Source organism: Asparagus officinalis, chromosome 7 (assembly GCF_001876935.1).
Source record: "Asparagus officinalis chromosome 7, Aspof.V1, whole genome shotgun sequence".
Lineage (NCBI taxonomy): Eukaryota > Viridiplantae > Streptophyta > Magnoliopsida > Asparagales > Asparagaceae > Asparagus > Asparagus officinalis.
The window spans coordinates 14440288-14456442 of record NC_033800.1 but is presented as its reverse complement, the minus strand read 5'-3'; the positions used below and the strand labels follow the sequence as shown (position 1 = coordinate 14456442).

The 16155-nt window shown below is 35.8% G+C and overlaps 1 protein-coding gene across 1 annotated transcript; it reads left to right on the top strand.

Annotated features, from left to right (window-relative positions):
• On the top strand, positions 14326-15786 carry LOC109851017 (transcription repressor OFP3-like). Its single transcript, XM_020421121.1, has one exon. It carries the CDS (start codon positions 14734-14736, stop codon positions 15514-15516), a length of 783 nt encoding a protein of 260 aa, XP_020276710.1. The 5' UTR covers positions 14326-14733; the 3' UTR covers positions 15517-15786.

The following is a 16155-nucleotide window of genomic DNA, read 5'->3' as shown; positions in this document are numbered from 1 at the left end:
CTGTTTTTCCTCATTTTTCTCCCCTTCTACAGCTGAAAAAACTCTCTGCTGTTTTCCCACACAAAACACTAGAAGAGAACAATCCTATTTATAGGGAAAACCGCTGGGAACTTCGGCTGTGAATCTCGCGATGAGATATTACTCGAGACACCTAGGTTAATGGTGTGGCCCCCATGCGTGTGGCCTTTACGCGTTCATAACACCCTTGTGGGTGTGGCTCCACACCTACACCTGTCTCGCACATCACCAGCCTCCTCCGTGAACTCCTCAACCTCGTAAAACCTTAAAAAAATCTCCTCTGCCTCCAGTTGAATTTCTTTTCGTTTAGGCGCCTAGGTGGCAGGCGGTGGTCCGATGTCTAGCGGTGTCTAGCACTTTTATAACATTGCTAAATACAATAATATTTGAATTTTGCAGATATGAATGAATTTTCCTTAAAGATAAATATTCATATTCGTATTTATTATTACTAAATGGATATAGATATAGTAAGTATCATATTCGATCTGTTTGCACCCCCCATGTTACATCCCCTTAATCAATATGATTGCATCATCCTTACTCGCTAATTGTATGTTAGAAAAAGACGGAGAATAAGAGTAATTTAAAGTAAACTAGATCAAAGACCTAGATACTCTTCATTCATGCAGGATAAGATCGTATTATGCTGAGTAGACCACTAATTTGGAGTCAAGTGACACCTTGATTTAGCAGAAATTATATCATTCCATTTGTTTATTGTATGTCTTTCTCTTGTATTCTCCTACTATAATTTTTTCGTTCTCTTCTCCCTCTAGATGGATGTATATATATATATATTCTGCCCACTTTCTTTCCTTAATAAATATTGTGTTGCATTTCTTAAAATTATAGCAATGTCCATCACATGATCAATGTGTACCAGAGATATCGTCTAACATTAATTCAATGCAGCGAACAAAACACTTATTACAGAGCATGAACATATATAAATAGATTACAATAATTTCATTTTAGTGATTCAGTAGTGAGTATTGAACATATAAAAAAAATAGTAATGCATGATCTATATTTGCAATTAACCAGCACATAATTAAATTCCCCACCGTCCCCCTGCGTCTCTCTCTACTAACTAACGTAACGAGTAGAAAGAAAGAAAGAAACAGACAAAAGCTAGCTCATAAGCTCAGCAAAGTCAAACCATCAACTTTCCACGTCTCCTCTCTTTCCTTTCTCCCCCTTTGAATTTTTCAACACACAACCAACTCTTTCGCTCTATAAAACCCCCCCAAACCTCAACCAAAACCCCTCATCCTTCCACCATAATTCCTTCGCATACTCTTATTCTTTCATATATTATATTCTTCAATATATCAATGAACAAAACCAAGATCTTCTTCCTCTTCTTCATCACCATCCTCATCTCCTCCCAAATATCGGATGCTAGGCCATTCATGAGAGAGCTTGGATCAACAAATATGATGAAGCCGGAGCCCGTTAAGGAGCAAGAGTTAGAGAAGAACTATGCGCCGTTGCTGCTCAATCTTTTACCTAGAGGACCTATTCCTCCATCTGGCCCTAGTGGAGGAATTAATGAGTTACACAATTAGTTGCAACATATTTATATCTTTATTTTTCATTTATGACCAATTTTTCAATGTAACTTGTAAATAGCAAAGGAGTGATGTATACGTGGAAGCGGTAACATATTAATTTGTTTTGGACTTGAGTTTTGATGTCTTAGTTGAAGGAAAAATATACAACCTGTATACCCTTCTTTTATTTCCTTGTTTTGTTGGTGATCCTGTGGATGATGGTATAGTTTTTTGATATTATATATTTTTATTTGGAGATAATGGTGGTACTTGATTTGAACAAAAAATAATAATGGTGGTACTTGATTGAATATTATTAAAGAATTAAATTAATATAAAGATTTGGGAAGAAAATAGCGCGAATTAAAGTGAATCCAATGACTTTGGGGTCATCTATACTAACCTTTTCCTCTAGTGATTCTACAAGTCAAATTTTTGGTCATGGCACTTGGTGATGGTCAACAATTCTTTTACATTCTTTTTCTCTTCTTTTTTAATTAACTTTTCATTGCCTCCTTTTGCCCTTTATAGTTACACTTATGATTTACATACATGATAATTAGTTTATGAATATAGATGGATAATTTATGTAATTAGTTTATGAACAATTTATGCAATAATTTTATGGATAAAGATGGATAATTTATTTATCCATCCAATTTCGAAAGTAATACCTGACAATCACAATATAGGAAGAACTTGTACATATAAAATATGACGATGGACACTTTACAATTTTAGATCAAATTTAGTCTAAACGCCCAGTAATAAATAAGAAGTACATAGTCTACATATAACGATATATAAATTTTCAAAGAGGGTAATCATCTAATTCTTCTTTGTAGTTTAATTAATTCTTCTTAATTTCTTTTTACTCTTGAAAATATGAAGTTGTTTTATAAGAACCGTACATAGTGAAAATTCCTTCGAGAAGATGGTTCTTTGGCAAAGAAAATTCCACTAATTTTCTCATGAAATTCATGCAATTAATCATTACAAAAAAAGATTATGATTTTTTTTCATTCTCAAACAAAAAATCGAGTTTGTTTTTAAAAGAAATGATTTCGTCACGATCTTGTCCTCTACTACTAAGATACCATCCTCCACCTTCCTTTTTTTTGTCATTTTCTTTAATTTCCAAGTATGGCAGCAGTTTAGTTTGAATACATGTGTTAAGCGTGAAGAAGAAGACATGGGTTCTATCATTTATAGATTTAGCAAGGATAAGAAAAACATGTCTTCAAATAGTTGGCTTTGTCTATATTAAAAGAAAATTAATAGATTGTCATTTGAATGGAAAAAACAAGAAAGGGTAAAAGAAAATTTATTGGCTCTTGTGTATGTACTTTTTCTTCTCTTCGTATGAATACAAGAGAAAGAGATGGAGTCGAGTATAATTAGGTCTAGGGAATTTTAATCCCGATCGCAATAATATAAAGGCACTGTTTGGCAACCAAAAAAAGTATCTTATCTAAGAGCTTGTGTCTTATTGACTTGGTCAATTTTGGCAACCAAAAAAAGTATCTTATCTAAGAGCTTGTGTCTTATTGACTTGGTCAATAAGCTAGTAGAGCTGTTTGGTGACCAAAAATAGGAGGAGATTATTTTGAAGATTGTGTCGTTTGCAAGTAGTTTTTGGAAAGCTATCTCAAGTAGCGTTTGTCTTTGGGAATGAGCTGTCAATTTTTTTTCTTCCGTTTTTACCCCTAATAATTCTAATTTTATATCAATAATATTGCATGTTCTTTTTAGTCATTTAACAAATTTAAGCTAGTTGTACAGATTCTTTTGCCAAACAGCTTTAGTCAATCAACTAGCTACACAGCTATCAGCTTTCAGCTATAATTTCATAGCTTTCAGCTAGCTTGACAGCTTTCAGCTATAATCTCGCAGCTTTTAGCTAGTTTTGCCAAACAGAGCCAAAATAAAGGGGATACTCTAGATGAAAATTTTATGTGGATGAAATCAATTTAATCCAAGAGTCATTGTAGGCTTCAGTCCGAATCATAATTGAAGGTCCTGGTTTTAGAAAACGGGTCATACACTCTAACTGTACATATTTGCTAATAATAACGCCCAAGTCAAGAAACCCATCTTCACCAAAGAATAAGGCCTTTAGTAGCCCATGGGCCTCCATTTGCATCCGCCGAATAAACTTGTCAGGACGTATTATTCGATAGTTCGGAACGATTATTTTCTTTTATTTTGAACTTTTCGGGCTTTATGTGACTAACCTTTTCAAGTTCCATTCACATCACTGTATCTGTTCTTGTTCGAAATTCTAGTCTTCTAGAAATACCAGTATTTCAGCTAATTTAGGGTATAAAATGGAATTAATTCTTTTTCATGCCTAAAATGGATTAATTTGATGTAGTACCAAAGAGGTATATAGTTATAAAATTTTAAATAAGGAAAAATACTTATGTAATTAGTTAAAATAATGTTTCAACTACTGATATATATTATTGCGCTGATATATTCTGCTGTTGTCATTCCTCCCTCATAAATTTTCTATAGAGGTCCCCGCAATATTGTTCTCCTTCCCTCCTCCTCAGCGGGGATGCACGGAGCCCTTACTAAGTTACTAGGCCCACATCCGCACCACACGCCATTATTGCTTGCAAAAGTTCAAAGAGAGTCGATGCTACCCGAAAAATTCGAGTGACATCTTTTTGAAGTTCTAAATTAATCACACCTGGATATTTATGGGGAACAGGGCTTGGCCTGCTGTACTAAGTTGCGTTGCGCAGAATGATGACAAGGTCCCTTTTTATCATCCGAATGATTGGTATTATTTACAGAATTTGCTTCTTCCCGATGAGGTCTAGAAGCTAGCTATCAGTTCACTCTTAACGTTTTACCCGGGTAGATTCTAAGGGCCCGTTTGGATCGGGTATTTTGAAGGGGAAAGGAGGGGGGAAGCTATAAATTTGTCAGCTTTTTGATAGTTTTCCCCCCCTTTTCTCCTTCAAGAATACGCCGATCGCAAACCGCCCCTAATTAATCTTGTAACTTGTACGCAGTCAGCTTAGTTAGTTCTTCTTTACAAGCAAATATATTAAAATAAGAATAACAGGCATCCAAATCAAATTTATATGAGCATATATATATACTATATATATATATATATATATATATATATAATATATATATAATATAGATAATAGATATATAATATAATATATATATTTTATATATATAAGAGAGAGAGAGAGAGAGGAATATGGATATACTTGGGCCAAGGGATCCTTGGAGTGATGTGGACACATCTTGTCCATCACCATCACACCTTGAACATGGAGCCTCACCAACTCCAAGGTGTGATGTATGGACAAGATGTGTCCACATCACTACAAGGATCCTTGGCCGCAAGTATACCCATATTCCTCATATATATATATATATATATATATATATAAATATATATATATATATAATATAATTATATATAAATATATATTCAAACATAACAAGCAGTTTAAACTCTGCGCCACTTAGGTGATACGACAACCAAGATACCCTACTTTGAACAAGCTGAGCGAGATAAACCTAGAAGGTAAGAATCCAAATAAACTAGCGATGGTCTCCAAAAAAAACGATTACATTCAAAGACAACATACCTCCTTTACACCCTTGCCACATTTATGAAACAAATTGAATGCCAACATCTCACGCTTGAGCCTTTTAGCTTTGCTGCATGCCAAAGGCCAATAAAAGAGAAAATTTGAGTAGCCAGCGAACTCTCATGGTCCCCATGCATTGAGCTTGTGGGTGCAATTGAGAGCATCAGACGGTCCCAGATCCCCTTCCGGCGTAGCTTTAGCTAACCTCTGTTTTGGCTGTAAAGTTGCAGGCTTTTTCTCAAGGGAGATCAATGGCAAGACGAGAAATTTGGGGGTTTGAGCTTAATTTATTTGTATGTATCTTGGTGCATTTGTGGGGACCTGCCTGCTTCTGCTTAGCTTCCAAAATCTTGAGAGCTTTTGTTTTGGAGTCATGCTGTTGGATTGAGAAGAGGTGCGTGCCCATGCATCAACCATTTCAAACTTGGTGGGATTTTTCTGAAAAAAATTTGATTGGTTATGTACATGGAAATGGCTCGTAGCGCCTTCTCTTGTCAGATATATTGCTAGAACAAAAAACATGTTGGGAAGTTGTGACACCAAAATTGTGCAGACTACCTTAATCTCAATGTCACTTTTACTGCATCAAAACTCTGAAAACAATGTTATTTAGTAGGATTTGAATCTGAATTGTTCAGATATCATCTAGCACTTAACACATTACATTTTGTTGGTTTAGGATCGAACCTGTGATTATATCATAGATCATTCCACTTATTAGAGTTTTAAAATAAAAAATTCTCGGAGAGGATGTACTTGTTATATTTTGTTTCTTAAACCTCTATTGAAATATTTGTAGGTGTAGGATCATTGTTTTTTGGCTTTATGTATATACCGGTCCAAAAGGTACCTAGAAGTAGGAGTGGTAAACGGGTCGACCCGACCCGACCCGACCCATATAAAATTTGACCCGACCCGTATAAGTGTGACCCGACCCGACCCGTTTAATAAATGGGTCAATGCGATCCAACCCGTTTATTAAACGGGTTACCTGACCCGACCCATATAACCCAAATGGTAGAGAATACTAAACATGTAGTGTGGTTGTAATAGAAACTTGCATATTCTATTGTACTCTTTTAAGTGACTTATGCACACAGAAACCAGGTTACTATTTCTGATATGTTTATAAAGGTTCACTGCAAATTTCTGACCTATGCACATTTGGAGATAAACAAAATAATAAACAAACCATCATCAAAAAATGAAACAGAAACAAAACCAGGCATAGATATTGTACTCTTTTAAGTGAAATTCTTTCAAAATATTGAATGGCTACAATGTCATTCTACATACATACGCATCAAAAAAAAATTGGAGCAAGATTACTCCCATTAGAATGTTATACAGGTTCACAAACAGATTCATTTCAAGCTCTCTGCAACAAATCCAATTTCACAAACAGGTTCATTTCAAGCTATCTGCATATTCTATTGCTTTCTTCTTGACGTGTTTAATTCTTTCTTCATCACGCTTTGACTTTTCATAGCCAAGATACTTCATGAATAAGAACTGCAAATTATTCGAAAATAATTTGATAAAGAGGGAAACAACACAAGAAAGTAAAATTGAATGCTGAGAATATCAGAACTTGGTGTAATTTCAGTATTCCTAGAATATGCTACCAAAAAGGTAAACTATTGATTACATACCTCAAATTAGAGATGAATGACCAGAATAATACCTCAATGAAATAGCGAGGACCTGCACGTTACAAAAGTTTTAGCGGTACGTGAAGCTGAAGGAACTTTAAAAACAAGGAAAAAGAAAACAGTAATGCGCTTCTGAATGAAGCAGAATGGTTGATGCACCGTTGGAAAATGCTACAAACTTACAGCATGTGTGTGAAGGACATTGAACTTGTAATGAAATGGTCATGAAAGTAAGTGGAATTTTCTCATACACGTAGTACTTGTGCATTTATCTAACTAAAATCTCATCTGTATAACCTGACACAAAAACTCTCAGGAGTCAAGAACAGGCATACGAAGAGATTCAACTTGTTTCACTGTTAAACTAACATCAAAGTGTCCAATCCAAACACAAACACTTTGATCACAAATTAAACTATACAAATGAGAAACAATCAACCAGTCTAACTTCTAAATAAAAGGAAAAATAATGTGTATCAGGATTCAGTTGGGAATTTAATCAGAATACAAACACTTTGTTATTACCTATTGCTACCCTAAACAACATTCAGTATCTCAACAAAAGAAGAAATGGACAGAGGGAAATTTAATATACAGTCATAAGAATATATATTAGCTGAATGATTGTCACCTAGTTTATATGAACCATTCTGGATGTCATTTGACATGATCAAGTAATTTAATATACAGCTAAGTTTCATGAAAAGTACAAGTTTTACAACATAATTAGCAGTTTAGCACTCATTTCATTAACAAAAACCAGTTATTATTATTATTATGAGGAACATGTAATGGTTAGCGAAATAACATTATCTCAAAGTGAAACCAACATATAGGCTGATTTGAGGTTCATAGACAAAGGCTGAGTGATGGTTATCCGCATGAAGAAGGAAACAGTTGAGAAAGTTGAAGTAAGCTTAATGATTACAAACCGAGTACATGATACAGTAGCAATGTTGAGTGTCAGGTTTTCTTTAACGAAACAATGTGTGCATTGGATGAGGGAAACAATGTAGTACATGAAACATCTAATATGACCAACATCATTATCTTTAAGCAAATAAAAAACTGTAGGAAACGGTAAATAAATGAATCATAATCATGAACTTTTCATTTTTATTTGTGTTCCAAGGAAAGAAAGAGAAAATACTGAAGCATGACATGTAAGAGAACAAAACATTAACATAAGCATTCCTGAAGATATGCAGAACTGTTGAACTAACTATATCAAAATATGCAGTTGACCACCCAAACACAATTCCAAGAACTTTGGCGAAAAAGCAAGTGTTCTAGACTACTAAAATTTTTAGAACAATGCAGAAGAAAAGAATACAACTTACTACAACCAACTGCAATATGGCAGGTAGTATACAGTTCAATTAACAATTGCCTGTGAACATACCCAGAATTCAAGTAGCAACAAAGGCATCGATTATTTATTGGTATATCAGCCTATGTATCAACTAAGAGGAAACTTTGAGCTACAAAATATCAGTTAAAATATAGTAGACTAATTAAACTTACAGAAAAAGAAAGCTGAGCATGAATCTCTATTGTAAAATGAGAGAAGTGTGAACTTCTTGGATGAGACATCAATTTGGTAACTAAACTGTTAAATTTAGTGAAACAAGTTCTTACCTTCAGCTACCGCATCACAGTATGAGAGATTCATACTTGTGTTGGCATACATTCTCCAATATCTAATTGCATGATATCCTCAGAAAGCTCATCTAATTTTGGTTGCATGTCATCTATCATTAATAAAAAAATAAAAAAAAACCAATAAGCAAATTCATAACATGTATTTGATTCAAAAAAACGTAAAAAATATAACATTAGTATTTGTCTACCTTTGATACCATATAACCAATCACACGTGCAAACTAAAGCCTCCACATTGTTAGGCTTAAGAGTGCTACGGTATTGGTTAAGGATTCTCCCACCTACACTGAAAGTACTCTCCGAAGCAACCGTAGAAATAGGAACCGCCATTATGTCCCTTGCCAATAGAGAGAGCTCGGGGTATCTATGCTCATTAGTCTTCCAAAATGAAAGAATGTCGAGTTGAGCACCACGGTCAAGTCTTGGTTCATCCAAATAAAGTTCTAATTGAGTTTTTTGAGAACTAATAATTTCTTGACTTTCAAACGAGTCGAATTCCTAAACATAAAAAAACATGTTCTGAAAGCTCAATCATATTTCAAATTTAACTAGTTCAGAAATGTCATGGGAACTCATAGATGGAGATATGTCGTAAATGTGTAACTGAAAATTTCACTGACCATATATGCATACACTAGTAGCTAATTTATCTAATATCCCTCACAAAAAGGAATTGATAGACCCCATATTATTGAGACAAATGGATTGTTGATGCTACTGACTTCTAGTTGTTACAGAGGAACATATGAAGATATTTGATTCTATTTCATTGCAAAAAAACAGTAGGGGGCAAAAAATAGGAGACCAAATTTGATGGTTTGCATTCACAGATAAATCTGACCTGATGCTTAGAAGCTCAATCTCAACAAGGCTCGAGTTCGATTGAGAGTTCTAACAATCAGTGATCTCTAATTTCAACAAACCTACTTTCGAAAATATGATGAAATTTCTGTTTCAAACTAGCTTGTAATTTCAACAAACCTACTCTTTATTCAGTAATTATAAATTCTGAAATTTTAGAAAAATCTGTAGTTTCAAATTGATATACTCAGAAAAATCTGTAGCCATTAATCAGACGCCATTAACATTAGCAGATCTGTAGCCATTAATCAAAAATCCCTAGCTAAGAGTGTACCTCGCCGCTCGTTGAGGATCGTCGAGGATCTATGGCCGCTAGTTCGATGGAGAGAGAGAGAACTATGGCTGCTTGATGGAGAGAGGAGAACTCGAGTGCTGCCCCTCGCCGCTCGTCGAGGATCGCTGACGCTCGCCGATGGAGAGAGGAGAACTTAGCTTCGAGGATCGCTGCCGCTCGCCGCCCCTCGCCGCTCGAGAGGAGAGAGAGAAATCTAGGGCTTCGTTTGAGAGAGACGAAGGGTTAGTCGGGTCTGTAGAGGTTCACTTGGGTAAATTCGGGTTAGATGAGTGTTAGACGGGTCAGTAGACGGGTCAGTAGATCAACCCATCTAATAAACGGGTAAATTCGGGTTGACCCATTTATGACACAACCCATATAACTTGACCCATACCCAATATAAATGGGTCGGGTCGGGTCGGGTCGATGGGTTGGGTCATAAATTGTCACCCCTACCTAGAAGTATATATGGGGCTAAAATGAAGAATGATTATTTTTCCTTCACGTACTACAGGGTTCAAACCTCATATATAAGTGATTTCATACGTCCAATACAAGGTAGTTATCCCTGATAACTAATTCTAGTATACTTGTTTCTCATTTACTTCAACAAAATTCGAGAAAAGACAAAAAAGAAAAAGAACTACGTATTTTCCTCCTCTAATTCTAACTTGGTTGCATCTTGCATGGATGTCTTGTATTTTTCTTTGGACTAACATCATTATCTTGAGTGGTCAATGTCACAAGAATTTGTTAAGGATCATCTTCTTCAAGTGCACTGCCTCAGTGATTCTCTATTTTGGGAAAGAAATATGGACTAGTCAGTAGTTAGTCAAGCAGAGACAAGGAACATCTTGCATTAAGATTAAATTTCGTGTTCATGGTGCCTACCTACGTGCGTCCTTATAAATGAAAGGAATAGTATCTTTGATTCTTATTTCTTGCTATAATACAGCCTAAACAATGACAATGTGTGCACAAGGAGACTTTTATATAACCAAACAAAGATGAGTGAATTAAAAAATAAGTAGGTAATTTGATTAACGCAGCATGTGGGAGAATCTTACGATGCAAGGTCAATGAGAATGTGAGGCCAAATCAATATACCCATAATTATGCCACATATTCAACTGTTATTTTAGTGCATATTCCCAATTCCCAAATGGTCAAGTACATTCTACTTCATGCATTTCATCGCCACAGTAGAATATACATGTTATACCTTAATGGGCATCAATGCCCATGGTTTGTGGTCCAGAGGAAAAAAAACGTAGTTTTTTGCTTTAGTGCAACAAAATTCAACACTAAAATGCACACATGTTAGGGTGAGTAATTTTTAATTGGATGCAAAGAATACCATTGTCCTATTAAATGTTGTTGGGGATTGTAGTCTCCACGCCTACTAGGATTTTCGCAACTCGAAAGCTAACCCACAATCAATAAGATAGAAAACAACCGCAATCAAGAAGAAAGAACATCGAGATTTACGTGGTTCGGTCCACCAACTTCGACCTACATCTAGACCTGTCCATCCGGGCCGGCCCGAGCCGGACCGGAGCCCGGACCCGGACCCGGGTACCCCAGGCCGGGTTCCGGGCCGACCCGGTTTATTTTCTTATTTTAATTTTTTTATCAAATTTTTAAAATTTTATTTAAATTTTAAATTATAAAAAATGACAAAAAATTAATCAATAATAATAATTTTATTAATCACTTAAAATAACATAAATTACAAATAAAAAATTATAAAAATAAATTCTTTATTAATAATTAATAAATTATTTACAAATTATAAGTATAAATTTATTTTGGAATTCATTGCATCACAATAGATAAGTACATCCCAACTAGATTTTTTTAAATTTTTTTATTTTCTTTTTTTATAAAAAATGCTAAAAATTAGTTTAATATTATTATATTTTATATAATTATGTATTAGTATATACTTACAAATTATTATGTAACTATATATTATATGTAAATATATTGTATATATTTATAATTTATAACTTGAGAGAGAGAAAATCGCATAAGTAGCCATTACCCTAAAAATAAAAAAAATAAAAAAAATCAATCCGGGCCGGGCACCAAAGAGCCGGCCCGGGCCCGGTCTGGAGCCCGGACTTGGCTCGGGTTTCCGGGCCGAGGCCGGGCCAGGCCGGGCCCGGGCCGGCGAGCTTTTTGGACACCCCTACCTACATCCATGGGAAACAATACGAGAAACACAAGATCACCTTATTATCAAATCACGTAATTATCTCCTCAGATTTTCACTAACAAAGCCAACCAAAGCCTTCTTGAGAATTCATCCAAGCAACTCCAACTTATCGCCGCCTGCTCCTCTCACTGCCAATCCCTCTCCTCGTAAGTCCTTTGCCAGTGCAAGCCCTCTGCCGGTGACTAGTTGCACGTCCTTGACACTGCGACTCATAGCTGCGGTCGTCTGCATACTTCACCGTCGGACATTGCATCCCTCCAGCACTCTCTTTAGGCCGATCGGCTGTATCATCATCCCTTCTCTTTTTTTTATTTTTCTTCATCTTGATTCTTGTAACGCCGCCGATCTTTACTTTTGTACGACGCCTATCTTACGAACACGCTCCCGGATCCATCATCGTCTCTATGATACCACTTATTGGGGATTGTAGTCTCCCCGCCTACTATGATTTCTGCAACTCGAAAGCTAACCCACAATCAATAAGATAGAAAACAACCACAATTAAGAAGAAAGAACACCGAGATTTACGTGGTTCGGTCGACCAACTTCGACCTATGTTCACAGGCAACAATACGAGAAATCTTCTATGTATCAGGGAGAATTACAAGAGGAACCACTCAACTCTCGTCTCTCAATCTCTCAACCTCATATACATAATCAACTTTCATATTCTCTCTAAAGTCCTATCCTTACAATCTTTTGAACGGATAAAGACTATGAAACCCTATCCTAATGATGTAATCTTCTGCACGGACCAAGACTACGTAACTCTCGCCTCTCGCACAATATTCTTGAATCAGGCTACGCCCTTTACTAACCATAGATTACAAGAATATTGACTCTTTCTCTTCTGCTTGGTTTTCCCTCCAACAATAGAAGAATATATATAGGAAAACCAAAAACCCTATCTCTAGCTTAACTTCCTAAGTAAAATAGGATTCAAACTCCTAATCATGATAAGACTCAATTTCCTAATCATGATAGATCTCTAACTCTATATCTAATTCTGTTGAAGTTATGCAAAGAATTAAAGGCACAATCCCAACAAATATCACAGTATTTTTTTGTCCCTTTCTATACACTTGCGTAATATCTCAAAAGAAATGTAGGTGGTAGATAAAATTACGACACTAAACGACACTCGTAAGAATTCTGGAATTTTTATATAGGGAATTTAAATGGAAATAGAACCATTAAGGTGACACCATGAAAAATTTAAGAGTTCTTTTTCTCAACCTCACCAAACATTTTTGGTCCCATTATAAAATTTTAACTGTTAAACTTGGTCAAAATTTCAAATTAAGTTTTAGTACAATAAAGAGAGAGATGAAGATGGTACGGAAGCAATTCAGGTATACATATAGGCATTGGATTTAAAGTGACCAATTCTAATAAGCATTTGCATGTAAATTGGATTTTAATAAGTATACATTTACATAAAATAGTCTAAATTTTTATCGATAAAAGGGCGCTCAATTTATGTTAGTTTGAACAACATAATCTAAGACTTTAAATAAAGTGAGTCTACAAAATGTTATTAGAATGGTGGTTTATGCGATTATCATTATTTATTTATTTATGTTAGACACACTTATCATTTGTTTATTGATCAAGCAAAAAGGAAGGAGTAGGAAGTTTGATAAATATAATATACATTTCACTCCATGATATTTACTCACTTGGGATCTGATCCTGATGTTTCCAATAAAAAATATGCACACCAAAGCTGAAGACGTAAGTATGAACTTTTATTTAATCTGTATTAGACGCCAGACATCTATACGCTATTAACATACTCAACACTTGATTGGATTTGGATCGTGTCCAAGTCCAAACCCCTTACAGGGCCTGTTTCACTAGTAATAGTTGCCGACGCCACCTCAAAAGACAATGATATAGTAATGAACAAAATACTAACCCTGTTTATCTTTGAATTCAGAGAAAGCATGGTTCCCTCATAATTATGTCTCAAATCTTTGTTATACTCAAAACACCAAAGGACACGGTGTTCATTTCATAACATACATAAAAAAATGCATGAAGATGCGGTGGTTATTGATTGTGACCACCGTTCTCTCTTTTGCTTTGACGTTGATCCCCTCTTCCCCTTTTCTTTTCTTTCCCCTACTAACTCTCTCACTCAAGGGGAATAATTCCTACGCTCTGGAGTCTGGACCCTCTGTATAAAATTATATAGCAAACTAAAATAGTTGATGAAGATACCATATCTGGCCTAACGTCAATCTAATTTTAATTGTGGTTATCATAAGTCAGATTATGCTGATAGATGATAATTACGTACATATCAGGTTTCACATTAGATTCTGATTGTATTAGACCTTGTGTCTTCATTCTTGATCATCCTAAGATGGGGCTTTTTTTTATTATTTATAAAGGTCTCTCTATAGGAATTTTTTCCCTCATTCAATTTCATTCCTTCTCCTTTCACTTGGACCCCACCTAACCTCCTTTCTCTCTCTCCCTCTCCCCCTCCTTATTTATCTCCCTACTCCCCCCCTGTGCTGCTATGCACCAATCACTAGTATTTGAGAGTGAGAGAGATCGAGACTTGCGTTTCTTCTTCATTTGTTGAATTGTGCCTTCATATTTCTCCTCCCTACTCCTTCATAGGCCACTTTATTTTTCTGTCACCAATCAATAATACTTGAAAGAGGAGACTCTTGGTTTCTTCTTCATCATTTGAATTGAACCCCCCCAGTTCTGATATAAAGCCAATTATAGTGGAGATCCGTACTCTCCCTATACACCACCTAGCTTTCTTAAACCAACCCGTACGAAGAGAGGGGAAGAGATTCAAATTTGCCTATCTTCTTCTTCATTTTTCGCATTTAAGCCTCACACTGCAAACATGGGCAACTATAGGTTCAGGCTATCTGACATGATGCCAAACTCTTGGTTCTACAAGCTCAAAGACATGAGCAAAGCCACAGCACATAACCCTCCAAAGAAAATCCTCCACCATCCAAAACCAACATCTAAACGACCAAAGTCATCTTCATCCTCAAAGCAATTCCCTCCACAAAGCCAACTCTACATCCCGAATAGAGCCTCCTACTACTTTCCGAGCAGGGTCAAAACAGAGAAAACCCCAGTTTCTCCTTCTCATCATAAAGCGTTGGACACCCATTTCCCTATTTCCCCACCAAGAAAATCCAAGAAAACAGCCCAGAAAAAGCCCATTAAACCCTCTCCACAACCTTCATCAACCGACATAATCATCGACATGAAAAGCTTAAAGCCCATTCAAACAAAGCCCACGAAGACAATCGAGGCAGAGATCGACGGCAAGCACATAATGCTGAAGAGAGCTCAGCAAGGACTCCATCGGATCAAAGTTAAGCCAAGCTCACCCAAGGTTGAGATAAAGAACTTGCAGGCTGGTCGATATCGAAGAATGGCGAATTCGAAGAAATTGGGAGAGAGTTTTGCTGTGGTGAAGAAATCTGCAGACCCACGTAGAGATTTTAGAGAATCGATGGTAGAGATGATCGTTGAGCATGATATCAGAGCTTCCAGGGATTTGGAGGAGTTGCTTGCTTGTTATTTGTCATTGAATTCAGAGGAGTATCATGGGGTGATTGTTAAAGTGTTTGAAGAGATTTGGATTGATCTCACTGAGGTTAGAGTTTAGTGATTAAGCGTGCGGGGTGGTGTTTTTATCTAGGATATGTAATTGTAATTGTAATTGTAAGAAATTTAGTTATAGTTAGATTATATATAGCTATATTTATTAGATTATTGTCTCTGTTTTTTTATGTTTGTCTTTCTTTTTTAAAGTGTGACGGTGAGGTTTTGCCAATGAGTGAAAGGGAAGCGCGGGGTCGCCATCTTAAAGCATTTATTTGGGTCAGCCGAAACGTAATAAGCAGTACCCCTATTGTATTTATATCACAACAGGGTCAAGAAGGAAATAGCAATGCCTGTTATGCATTTGGGATTGATACATAGCTGTATTTTTCCTCACATCAAAAGTTGAATGAGGACATTATACTTTTCTTCGGTGTATAATATAGACTTAATTGAAGTATCAAGACCTCTTAACAGGACAAATTTTCAAAACCATTCTATTTAGCAACTTAATTACAAAAAAACGATCTATTTGCAACTTAATTATCAAAATCAACTCAGTTTCAGTCAGTTCGCTAAAACTGGGTCGATTTTGATAAAAAAAATGTTACGAAACTTGTTAGTCTAAGGTGTAGACCCAAAGTTCGAGACAAGAGCTGAAATCAAAAGGACAAGAAAACGAGCAGACAGATCCACGGTAGAC

Excerpts from the sequence above, each read along its gene's own strand:
- LOC109851017 (XM_020421121.1), top strand. The coding sequence starts at position 14,734 with ATGGGCAACTATAGGTTCAGGCTATCTGACATGATGCCAAACTCTTGG.